This window comes from Sinohyriopsis cumingii, chromosome 11, assembly GCF_028554795.1.
Source record: "Sinohyriopsis cumingii isolate HCF-2022 chromosome 11, ASM2855479v2, whole genome shotgun sequence".
In the NCBI taxonomy this organism is placed as follows: Eukaryota; Metazoa; Mollusca; class Bivalvia; order Unionida; family Unionidae; genus Sinohyriopsis; species Sinohyriopsis cumingii.
Window position 1 is genome coordinate 108,354,253 of NC_142971.1, and position 19,451 is coordinate 108,373,703.

At 36.7% G+C, this 19,451-nt stretch overlaps 1 protein-coding gene across 4 annotated transcripts; it reads right to left on the minus strand.

Moving 5' to 3' along the window:
• Positions 1-9,270: 9,270 nt before the first annotated feature.
• Positions 9,271-18,835, minus strand: LOC149789258 (uncharacterized). 4 transcript variants are annotated; one of them, XM_089975432.1, is made up of 3 exons: positions 18,776-18,835; positions 13,208-13,303; positions 9,271-11,772 (listed from the first exon to the last, which is right to left on the minus strand). In XM_089975432.1, the coding sequence occupies exons 2-3, from the start codon at positions 13,235-13,237 to the stop codon at positions 10,708-10,710; spliced, it is 1,095 nt and encodes a 364-aa protein (XP_089831558.1). In that variant the 5' UTR covers positions 13,238-13,303; positions 18,776-18,835; the 3' UTR covers positions 9,271-10,707. The 4 variants fall into 4 exon arrangements, with proteins under 4 accessions (XP_089831558.1, XP_089831556.1, XP_089831559.1 ...); XM_089975430.1 differs by having other exon boundaries at positions 18,646-18,782; XM_089975433.1 differs by lacking the exon at positions 18,776-18,835 and adding an exon at positions 18,536-18,764.
• Between the last annotated feature and the right edge of the window lie 616 nt (positions 18,836-19,451).

The window sequence follows — 19,451 nt, forward strand, 5'->3', positions numbered from 1 at the left end:
TTGTTCTTATTTTATGTACAAGCTTTTGATTTACAGTGTATGATCTAAAATTTGGAAGTCTACTGAAAGTCTATTACTGACTTTTTCAGCATCGCAACCAAACTTTGGGCATAAATTATGACCGTACGCCTGTTAACAGAACGGACAGAAAGGCTGCTTTCTGTACAATGTACTTACATCTACATATAAATGTACCTGTAAAATTTTGATGAGCGATCATGCAACAGCAGATATAAAAAAATTTGAGGCTGCAACACGTGGCATACTTTTGTGGCAGGCGACTTTAAGATGCTGCATGAATGCATCATATGCATCGAAGTTATTCCAGAAATCAATTTTGTCTGCCACAGACAACTTCAGGTATGCATAAATTATGCAAATAGCTATATACGAGGTTGGCCAATGTGTTTTCATGAAGTATGTCAGAGAAGGTGGGCTTTGGCAATCTCCTTAGTATTCAGGAGGCTGCTTTCACACAAGCCAGAGGCTAAACACATGTATGTGGCACTGAGAACATGGAAGATTTATCTGGGTATTTTTCTGTGAGAACTTACCCATTTCACTTGGAGCAAAATGCCTGGGATGTGTATGTTCAACCCCAGTTGGTCATTGGATTTAAGAATTTAAAGAACTGTTGAACCTAGTGTACCTATTTGCTATGCAATCTAGAGGTATTTTGTTTTTTGTTCTTCATATAAAGATTTGAATTCATTTGTTTTTCTTAGACATAAAGTGTTGTTATTCTCCTAAGATTTTTTTATTTTTTATTCTCTATTTTAAAGTCTCAAGCCTATTGTACAAATATAAGGAAGCCCCTTGTCAGGAAATTACAACATTCTTGCTAATCCTTACATTGGGGTCATTGAAAAAATTGGATAAAGTCCTTGAATTTTGTCACATCAAAGGTGTATGAACCCTGTAATAGTTAGCAAGTGCATTACTGAGGACTTATCCATTGTGTTTAAATGTGTGAGTGCAGTGGCAGCATTGCAAACTAGTTTGAAACAACCCCTATAACATGTATGTGAGAGCACATGCACAGGTATCTTCACACCATGGTGTTCATCCTTTCAAACAAAACTGGTCTCAGTTGTTCTAGATGAATAACTTGAACTTTACAATTACAGTACATGTTTAGGGAGTTAAATAAGATTTAAATGTGAGCAGTAGAAAAATTAAATTGCTTGTTTAAGTGGCAGTTGATTAACTATTTATACATATTTGTAATTACATAATGTATTAGATCTAGGTACTCGTATCAGAAATAATTTTCATTCATAGATAGATTCTGTGTGCTCATGTGAAGTCATATGACCAAAATATATGGTGTAGAGACCAAAACGACATAATAACATAAAAATATAAATGTTTAATTTTATTGTTGCTGATTAAACATTACAGTAGCTATTCATTGATGATGAATTGAAGCATTACAGTTGATATATGAATGAACTTGATCCTTTTTTTCCAACTAAATCGGCACACGCCAAAAGCAAATATGGCCCCTTGCATGGCATGTTGGTGAACTATTTCAGGAAATGGACATTTTGCTTAATATGACTTTCTACAACAACAACAAAGCAACAAATCATGGATAGGATGCCAAATATTATTGTTTTAACAGTTTTCTGTGTACTTGTAATAACATTTGCTGCACTGCTTTTTTTGTATTTTCACAAAATTTATTTGTAAGAAAACAATCTTGGCCTTGTACATTACTTTTCAAAGTCCTTGCAAAGTTCATGTGTGATATTAGCTCTCTAATTAGTTAAGGGGCTTTTACTGTGCCATGCTAAATAACATTGCTCTTTTCTATGATTTCCTTTTAACTTATCTGGTGTTAGGCTTAGTAGAGCTCATGTGTTGTAGTTCTGGAACTTATTTTATTACTTACTTTAGCAGTACTCTATTAAATTTACGTCTTTATTGGTAAGTATCACAACCCACTTGTGGTAACTGAACTTGAATTCCTTTTGTTGTGGAATTAAATAATTAGTAGTTGCTTAGGCAATAATTGTTACACTTAAATAATTACAGAAACTGCTTTATCAATAAATTTTCATTCAAACAACTCCTTCCTTAGTACAACTTTAAATTGTTGCGACTTCTTCAATGTTTGCATTAAATAACTTTATTGCATGCATTCAGCAATATATTATTTGCAATCAATATATGCATAATATTTTCTCATTCAGAAAATAATAACTTTGGCAGTACATATTTTTGCTCTCCTGGTCATAGACTTGAAGAGCTTATGGTTTTTCATGTTTTATGTTTGTTAGCACATGTTTGTTATTGCTACTCCTCCTAAACCACTTGAATGATTGCCATGAAACTTTACATACACATTCACCCATGGTCTAGTTGGTCCTAAATGACAATTGTGCTGCTCAGACACCAAGATGACTGACATAGCAGCCATCTTTAAAATCTTGTCACTACTACTCCTGAATGGATTATCATATCAAAACAATCACCAAGAGACTTGTCATGATGTCTAGTTAGTCCTAAATGAAAATTGAGCCAATGACATCCAATATAGCCACCAAAGCAACCATATTGAAAATCTTGTTACTGATATTCCTACTGAATGGATGGTCATACAGGGATTTTCACAGAAAGACATCTTACGTCTAGTTGATCATAGATGAAAATGGTGGTAATCTGATAGCCAATATGGCTACCACAGCAGCCATCTTAAAAATCGTGCTGATGCTACTGTTACTGAATGCAGTCATATTGACCAGGGGCTTTCACCAAAACACTTCTTATGATGTCTAGTTGGTCCTACATGTAAATGTTGTTGATCTGATTCAAATATAGCTGCCTTGGGGACATTCTTAAAAATTTAATAATACCACCCCAAATGGATGTCATATCGTGGGCTTTTCACTAAGATGTCTTATTAAACCTAGCTGGTGTTAAGTAGAAATGTTGTTCACATGATATCCAATGATGGCGCTCTACAGTTTCGTATTTTGCATAGAGTTAGAATTAGAAGAAAAAAAGAATTTCCCCGAGTTTTCTCACTGGTTATATTGGCTATTTAAAAAAGACATTGTATATCCATGGTATTGTTTAAAGAACCTTTAATTCCCATTATTTTGGTGTATGATTGATGGGTGCAATATGGGTTATAGAGTATACAGCTTGGCCTTAGTCCAGATGTGCACCTTTAAAAAAATTGCTAGGCTCCACTTGGTCATTTTCACTTTCTGAACTTCAAAGGTAAATTGTACTAAAAAAAAAGAGCCAATAACTTTTTTTTTACATTTACATAATTGGTAATTTATTCATTGCACTTTCATAAGCTGTAATTTGTTTAGTCTGTCAAAATTCATTTTCCCTATTTTAATAGCTGCTACAGATAGTGTACTTTAGACTAATTCAGGCTGATTTTTTTAGCACAAACAAGTAGTTATTTAGTTAGCAGTGTGCTTAGAGCATGTGCAATTTCCAACAGTACAATATCCAAAGAAATGTCAGCCACATACATCAAAGTAGCATAGAGGTATGCCAACATTTTCTCCACTGTGCATGTTTTAAATGCAAACAACTTCACCTTACATACACCACTCTTTCAAAAGTATATAATAACTGGCGACCACCCCAAAGATGACCACTTTGGAAGCCATTGAAACAGTCTTGCTATTGTTACTCCACCAAAATGGAAATACACATCAACATGAGGTTTTCAACAGAAGACTTAATATAATGTCTTGTTGGTTCTAAATTAAAATGTAATTGATCTGAAATCCAGTAAGGCCACTTGTCATCACTACTCCCATTTAAATGGGAAGTCATTTAGATGTGGGGTTTTCATCAGAAGAGTTCTTTCATGGTGTCTAGTTGGTCCTAAATCAAAATGATGCAAACTGACCCTCAATATGGCCATCTTGAGAACATTGTTATCTCTACTCCTCTCAAATGAATAGTTTTAAATGGATGGTTTCAAATAGGGTTTTCACCAGATGACTTGTTATGATACCTATTTAGTTTAAATGAAAATGGTGCCATCCAGTATAGCTGCCACAATGGTTGTCTTGAAAATATCGTTGTTGCTATTCCCCTAGAATGGATGATAATGTTGACATGACTTATAATATCTTCTTGGTCCTGATTGAAAATGGTGCCAATCAGATTTCCAATATGTCCACCATGTCAATTATTTTGAAAATCTTGTTGCTTAAGAATATCAGATGGTTTCAACAATCAGCTGTTAAAAGATCTTGAATTCTGGAAATTCTTGTCACCCAGTGTTAGTCTCTTTGAGGAATGTTAAATTTTTTTTAGAAATGTGGATACAAGAAGACTCTATGTGAATCTCTCCAAGTTTATCTTGTAAAAGGTCCATACAAATTGATCATTGTCTGTTGTTTTGGCTATCACCCAACTACAGTTAGGACCTGGCTGGAAGTTGGCACAATTTTAAGAGGAGGAAGAAATGCTTTTCTGCCCCCTATACTCTTTTATCACAGAAGAGGATGTTGTTTTTATCTCCTCAACCTCAGGAAAGTATGGGATCCTTTTCTGAGTTCTTAGGGAATTGGAAGACACCTTGGTAGCCCGGAGAGGGAGATTTTCTGATTTTGAGCTCTGCTGTTCATTCTAGACTCCACACCCAGAGCTTTAACCAAGGTGATGGGAATAGTTGCCACCCACTTGAGGGCTTTGGGGATCACCAACATCCACTATTTCAATGACTAGTTGATGCACCATGGCCTCTTATAGAGGGCCCCAGGTGGCTGAGTGGTAGAGAGTGTTCGCCTTTACCGATTACTGCCATCTCACTTCTGTCTCATGGGTTCAAGTCTCAGGCTCAGCCAGTGTGGGTATGTGAGAAAGCTTGCCAGTAGCTTCCTGTGGGTCAGTGGTTCTTACCATGGTTTTCCCCCAATTCCTCCTCCACCAATATACTGGCCACCATATATAGCCTATATTGTACAGAGAAATGCTTGGATGGTACCTTTCCAGTTTTAGTCAGAATTCCACTTTTTTAATGCAGACTGACTTTCCTGTTTTTTTTTGTTAAACTTTCTGGCAGACATTTTTTCCATTAAAATAAAAATAAAATCTAAATATTTTCCCCTGGATATAATTTGCATGGGAAAGACCTTGTTCCTATAAGACTATACTTGATCACTTCTGGTGAACTGGAAACTGCACAAGGATCCCCTATCAGCTTGGATTTCTCTCATGTCAGAACTTCATCACCACTTGAACTGGTCAGCCAATCAGGACCACCTTCCCACTCCCCGTCAATGTGTAATATTCTGGTTGGAGCACTCACTTGGAATCAGAAGGGCTAGTTCTTCAAAGGTTGTGGTCCTGGGGAGAAGCTACCCTTCACATAATTTGGAGGGAGAAAAAAAGCAATATTTTTTATCCCTTAAAGGATGTGTCAACCAAGTAAGAAGTTATTGTGTGAAGGTTACCTCTGATAACATGTAGGTCATAGTATACTCCAGGTGTCAAGGAACTAGACATGCTTCTCTTTGTGTGAAGGTTTGGAACCTCATTCACTGTGTATTCTTGGAAGGGATTATTCTCCAAGTTCACCATATTCTGGGCAAGAAAAATACCCCAGCAGACAATCTGTCCAGGAGAGGCAAGATAGTCCTTATGAAATGGTCTTGGACCATAAGAGCGAATTATCCCATCCCCAATGAAAAATCAATCATCCAAATAAAAGTTCTCTTTTTTTTAAGACTAGATACTTATGGTTTTTGTTGTATTTAAAGTTCTTGTAGTATCCATGTTTAATCAGACTGCTAACTCTAACAAGACAGAAAAGCAGTTGAATCTTTCCCATAAGTTTGACCAATTTTCAGTAAGGTGTAACAAAATATCACTACTGCTATTACAAAGTTGGAAAACTGGTGATTTAAAACATTCAGTTTGAGAAACTGATGCAACAACAATATATAAGCAAGACGTTGCAATGATTGTTGTTCTGGGGTTTAATGCCATTTTTCAGCACACGATAGGCTATACATGGTGGCCAGTATTAATGGTGGAGGAAGAACCTGGGAAAACCCCGGAAAGAACCACCGACCCACGAGAAGCTACTGGCAAGCTTTCTCACATACCAACACTGGCCGAATCCAAGACTCAAACCCACACAGACAGAGGTGAGATAGCAGTGATCCATAACGGAGAATGCTTTAGACCACTCGGGGCACCATGTTGCAACGAAAAGTTTGTAAAGTACATGTAGACCTTATTTACCTCCGGTACAGTTGGACAAACTTCAGTTCCAAACCCTATGCAGCTCAGTGGTTTATTTCTATCTCTCAACTTGATGCAGTTCTTGGAATTTTTTACTTATTTCATATGATGATGTCAATCGTATCTACTGCCACAAGACATACTCAAATGGACATGTGATGTCCAATAAATGCAATTATTTCCCTTCCTGTTTTTATTCACAAGAATTTGAATATTCCTTTTAATCTTATGTACTGATTATAAAATGTTTTTAAGAGGCTTATTTTCCCTTTCATCTTCAACATATATCGCTTGTTGGATACCAATTTGTAATCCTTTTTATAATCAACAGTTTGATCATGAAGATGATTTGCATGAAATGTTTAGGCAGTTTAAAGCAACTGAGGTACTACTTGTAAAGTTAGTCTGGTTTCCTGATTAACTCCACTAAATCCAATATGAAACCCAGATCCAAATCAAACAAGCAGGAGCCAAATATCCAGGTTTTACTGCAACAAACTAATTTCTGTAGTGTTTGCTTTTATTCCATATGTATGTCTGTATTGCAAGGTTTATTTTTGTAAGACTTGTGGCAAAATCATAAGGGTTTGCAGGCCTTCTTAATAATGATCTTTCATTTTTTTGGAGTAATTTATGGTACAGAATTGTGTATTAAACATCATTTAAACATTTAAGTGTCTTGTGATCTGAAAATCTCAGTCCTGGGCATGGCATATAATAAAAATTCTAATTGTCTCATGTGGCTTGAAATATGGGTGGTTATAGGAACTTGTGAATGTCGTCAGATGGTACAAGTCTATTGAGGTTCTGTCTTTTGACATCTAAAGTTAGCCATTTGCTGAAAGAAAATAACAGTGGTGTTGAAAAGCAGAGAATTGTTCAAAAATCATGATTTACAGTATTACAAGTCCTTGGAGAGACAAGTGCCTTATTGGCAAAAAGAATTTCCAGGAAATCAAGAATAAGACTTTCTTTTTAGCTGACAAATACTAAACCCATCTCTGATATTTTTAAGCAATATAAAAATTTTAAAGCAGCCACTGTGCAGCCATACTGGATGTAAGATTGGCACCATTTTCATTGAGACATCATTATAAGTCTCATCGATTTAAATATGATCATCCATTCAGGAAGAGCAGTCGTAAGATTTTCAAGATGGCTGCCAGATCACCATTTTCAATTTGGACCAAGTAAACATTTAATTTACAAGAAATCATTTGGTCAAAACCCATATCAATATGACCATCATTCTAGGCATAGCAGAAAGATTTTCAAAATATGCGCCATTTCACAACCAACCAGACATCACAAGTATTCTGCTGAAACACCACGTTGATATGTGTGTAGTAACAATAGCAAGGCTTTCAAAGAAGCAGCCAAGCTAGATGTCAGAATAGCACCATTTTCATGTACAACTAACAAGATATAACGAGAATAATTTGGGTGAAAAATCATGTTCATACAGCAGTCCATTGATGAGCAGCAATAACAAGATCTTCAAGATGGCTGCTCTATTGGCCATATTGGAGGTCAGACAAGCACCATTTCCATTTGGGACCAGCGAGACATCATAAGAACTTTCCTACTGAAAAGCCCATATCTGTATGACTGTTCAGAAGAAGTGGTAACAAGATTTTCAAGATGGCGGTCTTGGTAGCCATACTGGATGTCAAATTGGCACCATTTTCATTCAAGACCAACTAGACATCGTAAGAAGTCTTTCAGTGAAAACCCCATATTGACCATTCATTCAGAAAGTGTAGCAATCACAATATTTTCAAACTGCCAGCTGTCTTGGTAATACTGGATGTCTTTGTAACAGGCATCATTAGAAGTTATTGGTGAAAAGCCAATCGATTTGACTTTTGATTCAGAACAAGTAGCTATAAAATGATTTTGAGAAGGATGCTATGGTGGCCGTATTGAAGGTAATATTGGCACCATTTTCATTTAGGACAAATTAGATATCATAAAATGTCTGTCATTGAAAAGCAAATAGTCACATATGTATAACCATCTGCTCAGACAGAGTAGTGAGAAAAAGATTTTCAAGTTGAACTTGGAGGTTGAGCAGCACCATTTTCAATTAAGACCAATGAAACCTTGGAAGGAATGGGCATGTAAAATTTAATTGTAATCCTCTAAATAATTCAGGAGTAATGGCAATAATAAATGTGTCCTAATGGACAAACAAATGACTGACAATAGGCCATCTCAAAAGCTCTTCTGGTTTATGACCAGTAATGCTAAAAATCACTTTTGTCATGATTACAAGTTTTACTAGAATCTTGAGTAACAGGGTTAGTGGAATTTTCCAAAGAAATGATTAGTTTTCCATAAGTCTCTCATTATATAAATCAAGTGAAATATGTAGAAACAGAGGTTTAGTAAACAATTATTGTCTGTGGAATCATTTACAGTTGTGTCCAGATATAATATGAGAGGAATTATCTATTTCAGTTATTCATTGGAATTACAAAGTGCTCATCGACTTTTTGGACTAGTGGTAGAACAATTTGGATTATAGTTCACAATACTACAAGTTCCCACTTTGTAACGTAGAGAAACAAATTATTTGCTGATTTTAATAAACTTGTTGTTTTTGCTCCTTTCTGTTGCACATTTTAGGACCTAGAGTTGTAATAGAGCTAAACAATAACATAAAACTAGTCAAGTCTGGAGAGAACCTGACCAGTTGGTAACTAATTGCTAAGCCACCATGTAGAGAGAAATGTTACGGCAACACCATCAACACAAATGTTTCATCAGAGTTGGGTCAAAACATAGTTTGTTTAGTCAACATGTGGTAGTGTTAAAAGTAAAAGAACAAATGGCTGAATAAACAAATATAATAGCAGCTCAAAGACATGTTTTTTTATGCCCGAGTTACTCTCCTTTGGAATCCACATATCGATTTTCACAAGTTCATATATCAATATTAATGAGTGTTGTTGAGATAAGCTAGGCAATATTGAGGGTGTAATGGAAGCCATTATATACAAAAGTCTTACAAGTGTAAAAAATTAAGTCCCAATAACCTAGTTTGAATATTATTCATTTATTGTTACTAAGATGCATTCAATTACAGTAAAACCCAATATAATGTGCTTCATTATAACACAAGTTTGGATATAAAGTAATTGTGGTGTAGCTCCAGAAATTTTATAACAAATCCCTAATTCCTTGAAGTACTACAAAGTCTTAGTGCCAAATAATCTATACTATAATTTAATAATTGGGCAATATGCACTGTACTCTTGGAAAACAAATTTTTCACCTTTGCTTCTTTCTTTGCAAGAATGAAGATGTTAAAAGTTTCTGATAATTTTTATATTCAGTTGGTATCATCCATGCAACAAGAAAGTCATCATGTCTGGTTTGTGTTTGTCTTAAATGCATCCCTTGTACAACCATCACTTGGTCCAGGGTAAATAACAGCACACAAATGTTTGCTTAATAAACACTTGTACAAAAGCCCCAAACAATGCAGTGGGCAAAACAAGTTTCTCATTCTAATTTAAAATTAATAAAATTTACCTATTAAATTACTGCTAAGCATCAGTATCAATTGCACAGCTTGTCTGTTGAAATAATTGCACACTGTTGTATAAAAATATAAGAAATGAAAGCACCATTATGCACATGTGTAGCCATGCTGTCAATCACACAATCGATATACTGATAACCAGAAGAAGAAAGACTCCATATATTCATTAACAATTAATCATGTTGTAGTTGAAGGAATTATGTACAGTATTCAGATTTGTTTGAAATCTAGCTGAGAAAATTCTAGTTGTTTTAAATTTATACAGACACTGCTTAAAGGCATTGACATGTACACATGGATACAGTACTAAACTGTTAACTGTAAATGTTCCTGATCATATTTTTCTGTGACAATGAATTTGGACACATCATGATCTATTAATTTATTTTGCCATGTTTTCACTATTGTTTCATGTGCATTGTTTTAGGATGGTAAATGGGCCAAGTGAAGCACTTTGCCTTGCACCCATTTTTATACCCCTTACCCCAACTAATTTGTTGAGCCTAGCGGATTTGTATGCATCATTTTGTTAATTTAACTGACTTCTTTTGCTATTGCACTTACATATCATGATGGCACTTTGTGATCCCTGATCTTCATATTATAACAGGGTTTCCCTGTACCAATTTTCATCAGTGCAGGTGATATTGGGTCCAATATATTAAGTCTGTAGCAAATAATGAAATTGTTGAACATACAAAACAACATTCTAGCATGAAAATTAAGTCATATTCACCTGGTTTTGGTGCAACTAACGTCTTCAATGCATCTACAAAGTTTCATGTATGCAGGTGAAACAGTATCCAGGATATTGAGGACATTACAAACTAAGTAATGAACAAACACCACAGTGAAGGAACAAGCAAACTTCGTTGGTAAGGGGACAACATGCTCTTGAAGTAATGAAGTTAAATGCATTTTAATGGTATATCTTAGAGAACATTGGGATATATTTCATGTAAAACCTCAATTGCACATGGAAATATCTGTCTCTGATAATAGCAGTATAAATCCTTGTTGGTTCCTCTCACAAAGGCAGCAATAATACCCAGGCTGCTTCGTGTGACCAGAAGTACATCACACTTTGACAGAATATACTCCTCAACAATTGTTTTTTCAAACTCTGCACAAGAATCCTGCCCCTCCAGTTGGCCTGGGCTGTCCACAAACTGTTTTTGGTATCTGGTCAATGCAAAACTTTTAGTATTATTTGATACTGCAGATATATAAAGCCGATATTTACTTTCATCTTTGTACTGATCAAGGAAAGTCCAAATGCCACTGTATCTAGGGTCTATGCCAGATACAAAAGATTTTTCTCCAATCTGAGTACATATTAACATATGTTTGCCTATATGATTGGTAAAATAGCTTGAAACTGATTTTTCTGTTTCAGATGATAGTTTAAACAGTGTTTTCATCACATAACTATAGACCTTCCCTAAGGGCATTGTATGTAACCATGGGATTAATTCAGCAACGTGAGGGTGACGACGAATGCTGCCAACATAGCTTTCATTTGTTTGCAAATACACTACATCTGTTTTGAACCATCTGGAAAAATCCCCACACTGGATCTCCTTGTGGTAGAATAGATTGCCGCCACGATCATTTAACACGTCAAAATTCTGAAAAGTTAGACGTTGAATCTTTTCACTCTGAACCTGCCACTGAACTGTATTTGGTTGAAGAAATTTTTCAAGGGAACAAGGAGAAGAGATCTCAATGCTAAATGTCCTGTTTGAAAGCAGTGAGAGAAGATAAGCAGTTACAATCCCTTTCTGAAGACCAGCCCATCTGTCACAGTGAGCTGTACATCTATAAATCAAATACTGGGGTTCTGATTTACAACAGGGCTTCTTTGGGGGTTGTCTCCCCTGACAGACATCTTCAAAATTCCACTGATCCACTGGAGAAAGGGGTTTGCTAGGTATGGTTTGACTCCATGGTCTGAGAAACACCAACACAATTACAGCCAACAATACAAGCAAACTAATCTGAAATAAGTAAAACCAAACTATGAAATACTGTATATCAACAAATTTGAGGTCAAAGAAATTATCAAATTTGGGGATATAACTAAATTAAATAGATGTTTTGGCCAAACAATGTGAAGAAGTATTAGGCATGAGGTTTTCATCACAATTGTGCCTAACAAACAAGCTGAACTTAGACTGGCTGTATGCAAGAGAATTAAAAAGTCGCTAAAATATTATCAATCGCTGTGGTCTATTCTTCATCCCCAACCATAATATTTGAATCTGAAATCCTATAACTCAGGAATAACCAAATGCAATTTATTTAAAATTATATCTACCTGAAATCAGCTTAATCCAACATTTTCAATATGAACTGTTTCATCAGATTAAAAATACTTTACTGTAACCAGAATTATGGTATGATTCCTGTCAGAGACAGTTGTTCATTGGACCAGAATGACACTTCAAGTGGTATGCGACATTTCTTCAGGTTGCACAGTCATCTTCAGGTCACATGGTGATTACGCCATTGAAGTTGACATGATGTCATCATTTTAAGTTCTTAGTTTTGTGTGGTTGAAATGGCATTTGTGAATTTTAAAGCAAATATTAAATAGATTTTTTTAAACTGTGTAACAAAACAAGAACTGAGCTTTATTTCATTGAATAAGATACATTTATTGCCCTTCATCGGGGAAGATCCGTCCCTAATGAACAATAAATTGTTTATAATAATGAATCAAACATGACAGGGAAACAGGATCACATGACAGAATATGATCACATGATAGTGACATGATCATGTAAGGGAGAGATGATGTTTTGATATATGACAATTTGTTCACCAATCAATGACACTTCATGAGGTATAATAAGAAGTTTACGCATCAGTAAACCTATCATCCTGGCAGTTCATTTACTGTTCATAAGACTTTCACATTCACTTTAGCAAAGGTCTATAATATTTGAAATCATCATATACACGTTCCAAACATGCAAGATATTTAGAAAAGTGAAATTTAAAGCTGTAGATCTTGAGAGTTGAAACAAACCAAAAAAAATCAGAGGTTCTGGTCCTTATCATGTTCAGCCCGGGAAGATTTTGACCCCAAGTAAAGTTACGGATTCATGTTCATTTGTCTAAGAAAAAAATATTAAGTTCTTTGTTTGTTTGTGCTTATTAAGTTTTTGTGCTTACATACATAAATGACCTCTCTCAGGTTTAGTTTTATGTTGAGAATACAATGCACAATAAACAACCTTAAATGTTTTTGTTTTGACCTTGAATACTGACAGAAAAATGGTGGTTTATCATACAATGTAAAAAAAACCTATTTCAGTTCTAATTGGATTTTTTCATCTGTCTTCCATCTCAAAAAATGTGCAACAAATAGATACATTGTATAATAATATAGTAAATCATGCACATTTATCAAGAAGGTCTGTTACTTACGGCTTTTACATTGACCCTAAATGGTCTCATTTTTTAATTACACCTGGCTCTACTATCAGATTCCAAATTCCCTGATTTAGCTACTTGTAGGGTCACCTGAAATGATAAGATGAAATCTGATGAAAATTTAACAGCTTTCATATTACTTATATTGCATGTAATAAAAGCAGGTTAAAAGCAGTGTAGCATGTCCTCTGACAGTCATTTAACTGTGCTTTTTATAAACAAAATGTTCAACAGCAGTGTAGCATGAATTCTGACAGACAATAGACTGTGCCTTTTATAAACAAATTATTCAATAGCAGTGTAGCATAAATTCTGACAGTCAATAGATTGCGCCTTTTATAAACAAAAGGTTCAACAGCAGTGTGGAATGTCCTCTGACAGTCAATGGACTGTGCCTTTTATAAACAAAATGTTCAACAGCAGTGTAGCATGACCTCTAACAGTCAAAGGACTGTTCCTTCGATAAACAAAATGTTCAATACTTTCACATAAAATCTTGAAGTTGTTGATGATGGTACTGAGGCCGTAGCCACAATAAAAAGTTGAGAAATAGTTAAAAATTTGCTCCTATAAGATATACCCATGCTTTACTCAAATCCTACAATACCAGACTTACTTCCTGTGTGCTGTACACAAAGACATACTGAAAGAGGCTGCAATGTAAAATGTTTAGTTGCAAAAGTATATATATAAACCTTACACTAGAAAATATCACAACTTTAATGGGTCAATGTTGCAAATTCCAACACTTTCAAATGACTATCAAAACTGAAATAGTACCATTTTAGAACCTCCCCCACTTCCTTGCTAAATCTGATAATGTATATTTGTCCTAAGTATATTTGGAGCTTGTTTTCATGTCTCTTTGTATGGTAAAGGCTGCTATAGCAAACATCTCCATATATAGATCGCCTCTTTATAAAGCAAATGTTTCATTCCTCCTGGGCAACTTTAATGCCAGAATAGATGTGGACCATGAGTCATGGCCTACCTGCCTTGGACATCATGGCACTGGAAAGACCAATGAAAACAGTCAGAGACTGCTGGAGTTGTGCACCTACCATGACCTGTGCATTACAAACACGTTCCTCCAGTATAAGCCAAAAAACAAAGTGTCAAGGAAACACCTTAGGTCTCATCGCTGGCACCAGCTTGACTTCATCACCAGGCACTCTGCCCTGAACAGTGTCCTCAACACCAGAAACTACCACAGAAACTGCGACTCCAACCACATCCTCGTGATCAGCAGGGTGTGCCTACAGACACACACACTACCCTGCTGAAAACCAAAAGGTTGCCCTCACATCAACACTGTGCAGATGTCGGAGGAATATGCATCCGCCCTGGACCAGGCTCTCCTGGACCTGCCAGAATACAATGCCACTGCCAAGTGGAATGCCATGAAGGGTGCCATCTACAACACAGCCATGTCCATCACATTTGGCAAGAAGGAACAGCCCAGTCAGGACTGGTTCAATGCACACCTTTCAAGGATGGAACCAATAACTGAGGACAAATGAAAAATCTTCATAGTTTACCAAAAAAAAACCAATGAATGGATGCTTGCTGCCCTCAGAAGTGCCCGAAGCATCACCCACGCATCGCTTGACAGTGTGTGAATGAGTACTGGCAGCAACTTTGTGAAGGAATCCAGCACAGTGCTGAGTCTGGAAACATCCTAGGTATGTACAGTGGCATCAAGAAGGCTTTAGGCCCTACAGTGAAAGGGGTTGCCCCCCTCCCCCCACCCCCCCGAAATCTCTGACAGGAGAGAAGATCACAGACCATGAGCAACAGTTGGCCAGATGGGTGGAGCACTACTCAGAGCTTTACTGCCAAGAAATGTCAGTCACCGTTACAGCCCTTAGCAGCATAAGAAGCTGCCCACCATGGTGGAGCTCGACAATGTGCCTACCTTAGAGGAGCTCAGCAAAGCCATTGACTCCCTCCCAAACGACAAAGCACCAGGTAGTGACAGCATCCTGCATGAAGCTATCAAACATGGGAAACCGATATTGCTGCAGTCGCTGCACTCTGCCTCTGCTGGGAGGAAGGAGCAGTCCTTCAAGACATGCACGACACCATCATTGTGACCCTTTACAAAAAGAAGGGCGACTGCAGTGACCATAACAATTACAGAGGGATCTCGCTCCTGAGCGTCGTTGGCAAGTTGTATGCCCACATCATCCTCAACAGGATGCAGTTGCTGGTGGACCATGTGTACCTGGAATCTCAGTGCGGCTTCAGAGCAGGCAGGTCAACAAAAGGCATTATCTTCTCCCTCTGACAATTCCAAGTGAAGAGCAGAAAGCAAGGTCAGCCACTCTATGATGTTCATCAACCTTACTAAGGCCTTCAACGTGGTCAGCAGGAAGGGCCTATTTAAACTACTCAGTAAGATCGGCTGCCCCCCAAAGCTCCGCAGCATGATAATCTCTTTCCAAGCCGATGTGAAGGGAACAGTCCTGTATGATGGATCATCCTCAGAATCATTCCCCACTAACAGCAATGTGAAGCAGGGCTGCATGCTGGCACCGACCCTTTTTTGGCTCTTCTTTTCCCTGCTCCTTTCTATGCCTTCGACTCGTCCACTGATGATGTATATCTGCACACCAGGTCTAATGGGAGGCTGTTCAACCTGACACAACTGCGCTTGAAGACCAAACTGAGGTCGTTGCTCATCAGGGAGATGCTATTTGTGGATGATGTGGCTCTTGTGACCCACACCGAGGATGCCCTCCAGAGACAGAGAGACCGTTTCACTGATGCCTGCAAGCAATTCTGGCTCACCATCAGTCTGAACAAGATAAACATCAGCGTGCAAGATGCCACCACCGCTCCTTCCATCAAAATCAACAGTGTCACCCTGGAAGCAGTCAACACCTTTACTTACCTGAAGTCAACCATCAGCAACACTCTCTCGCTCCATGTAGAGCTGGACAGAAGGCTTGGAAAGGCAAACACCATCATGGCATGGCTAACAAAGACGGCGTAGGAAAAAATGCGCTGACAGCACACCAAGATCCAAGTCTACCAAGCCTGCATTCTCAGCACCCTCCTCTATGGAAGTGAGACCTGGAGCACCTATATCAGGCAAGAACATCAGCTCAACTCCTTCCATATACAGTGCCTAAAACATATCCTGAAAATCAACTGGCAAGACCGCGTCCCACACAGCAAGATCCTGCAGCATGCAAATATCCCCAGCATAAAGACATCCTATATGGACAGCTGGCCACTGGCACAAGAAGAGTCAGCCGCCCCTCACTCCATTTCAAAGATGTGTGCAAGAGGGACATGAAAGCATGTGACATTTCACCCAATGGTTGGGAAGTGCAGGCCGAGGACCGAGGCATCTGGAGACAGACGGTCATTAAGGGCATAGCAGTGGCTGATGTGAGGAGAGGCCAGCTGGCAGCAGAGAAATGTGACAGAAAGAAGAGTGTGGCAGCAACCACAGCAACTCAGACTTCCCATTAGGTCTGCACCAACTGCAATAGGGACTGTCACTCATGCATAGGCCTGCACAGCCACAGCAGACATTGCCAAAACCCCGGGACAGATGACAGTCCAAGGACGGTACTTGCATGGTCCCTCAAGACTGAGCCACCAATGATGATGATGATATACAATTTATATCTTTGTCTCAAGAGTAAGCACAATATTACTAGTAAAATACTTGACTGTACCATTACAGTTTATCAGAACACAATATCATTACAACACAGCACAAACTACACTTATCTGCCAAATGTTAAAATAAAAACTGCCCTCCCAACTTCAATGCCAATTGACATTTCTTGAAGACATTAAGTGAATTAAACAGCATGTTGGATGTAAGTATTCTACGTAAAGTTTCAATTAATTCAGATGGTAAAATAGCCTGAAAAGAACTGCTAAAAGATCTAAGGTTCACTAAAAACACAGCTTTAGTTCTTAAAGGAAAATTACAAAATAGTATTCATCTTGAGATTTACGGGAAATATGAATAAATATGGAGAACTGTAACCTATGAATACCAGATCATAAGCATTTTAACAAGTATTATTTAATATCTTTATATATATTTTATGTTTTCCAAAGTGTGGTACTTGAACCAATCTTGGTACATGAAAGGGTTTGAGAGGCTATGCAGTAGAAAATAAATCACTAACATTCCCACTAACAAAACACTATGGCAATGGGAGTAGGGGAATGCAGACAAGATATAGGGCACATAAATGTTAAATGTTTGGGAAATACTGATTTAATATATAAGTAAATGGGAATTTGGGGAAGTGGGCAAACTTTTGGCATACTTTTGGCATACTTGTGCATACACTGTAATGAATTCTAACTATTGTAATACCTAGATTACATTATCTTAATTACTAATAGGCAAAAATATTTAATCAACTATCACTAGAACAATCTATTTCTGTAATTTTCTATTAAAGCTTAAACATGAACCAAAATTTATAAATATGTACAGTTTATAATAACCAAAATGATGCTTTAACACCTATAACTAAGAAATAGCATGGACGCCTTCAAAACATGGAAAAGGTTTCTTACAAATAAAATTTTACTTATCAAAGGTTCTGTGAAGCTAAATATGTTTTTCAAAGATAATTAGTTAAACATCAGCATTACCAGTAAATCAACCTGTTTAATTTTGCGTAATGTGCACTACAGCCATATCATAGAAACTACTTTTCTCACCAAAACTGTATTTAATGTGATTCAAACAAAAACTTAAAAAAGAATGAGAAAAATGTTGCTCAATGGTTCTCTTATGTAGAGATGTGGACAAAATATATCGTTTAATTGGAATGGGAAGTTGCTATATCACTGGCAGTCACTTGCAGTTTCATTTACACGCTTACCAATTTTGTAAAAGTTTACAGGCATTAAACTAAATTAAGACACTAACAGGTGTAAATGTTGCACCCATTGTTTCTAAAACTTTGCAATGACTTTACCCCTTAAACATGTGGCTGTAAAGTTATGGGTAATGTGGAGTGTGTTATGCAGTTCATTCCAACCTGGATTATTACTTTTAATGAACAAAACTGGGCACATAGAATTTGCAGTTTTTTATTAAAAAAAAATACAAATCAGAGCAATATTATTATATTTCAAGCTATCTGACCCACAACCCCACAAAAATTTAATTATCAAAACATAAAGGACCATACCGGTCTGATGACATTTGTGAATGGAGTCTCTTAATATCATTTTATTTTAAACGAAGGAAAACAAAATAGCGGCAATTTATTAAGTGTTTTCACATAAAACTACCATAATGCTATCTATATATCACCAGCAGTAAGAATTAATTACAGTATATAGTTTTTGCTGTAATCATCTGATTTTGTATTATCAAAATACACGATGTAATGACCGATGGTGATGTGGATAACCAGCACAAAAATTATCTTCCGATATTTGACCTCATGTTTTCATGTATATATTCATACAAGACTTCCGTCAAAATAACATAATAGAGGAAATTTTATATTGCACTTATCGTTAACGTATATGGCCAAATGTAAAACGGTAGTTATAAAAGTTGACACATACAGTTCAGTTCCAAGTTAGACAGGAAGTAAATTGCTGAAAACCGAACTAAACGGGTCCGTGATACAACGACAGGCAGTTTCAATTTCGGTCATATTGACAGCTGACAGCGATAATTAACTCGATTTTAATAGGAGAAGAAAAGCATTTACGACCGACAGCTTAAGTTTGGTTATGTTTACATTTCACAATGATAACTCTCTTTAGATATGAGAAAAAAATCTGGAGTAATCCTAACTTTATGGCATATTAATTAGGAGCAAAAGAATTGCCAACATGAGTTGTGTGGTAGCAGATAAAAAACGAAGAGGGGAGTGTTAGTGGGTGAATAAAACTTGTTGAAAGTGGTATACTGTACGTTAGCTGAATAATTATATTTTGTTAATATATGTAGGTAATATTTACAATGAAAATGTAAATCTTTTCAAGTTAACCTTGTGGTAATCCTTTATTCAGCCGAGAATGTAATTCTAACTTTCAAGATTTACAAAGGCCTCCCCATTTACAAGATATTATTGTTTAAAAAAAGCACAATATCTTATATTCCTTTAAATACAGAAATCTCCTTAAAGTTCCAAGAGACCACGTTATTAAATATGAAGGGTCCTAGTGCACGAGTTTGGACTGATCTTCTGCAGGTTACCTCTCTTGGAAACTTGTAACAATTACGTCCCTATCC

What these genes read in the sequence shown, in the direction of transcription:
- LOC149789258 (XM_089975432.1), bottom strand. Translation starts at nt 13,237, where the DNA reads ATGAGACCATTTAGGGTCAATGTAAAAGCC. An exon ending in TTAGGGTCAATGTAAAAGCC is followed by an intron (nt 11,773 to 13,207) that starts GTAAGTAACAGA and finishes TACTTATTTCAG; the next exon opens with ATTAGTTTGCTTGTATTGTT.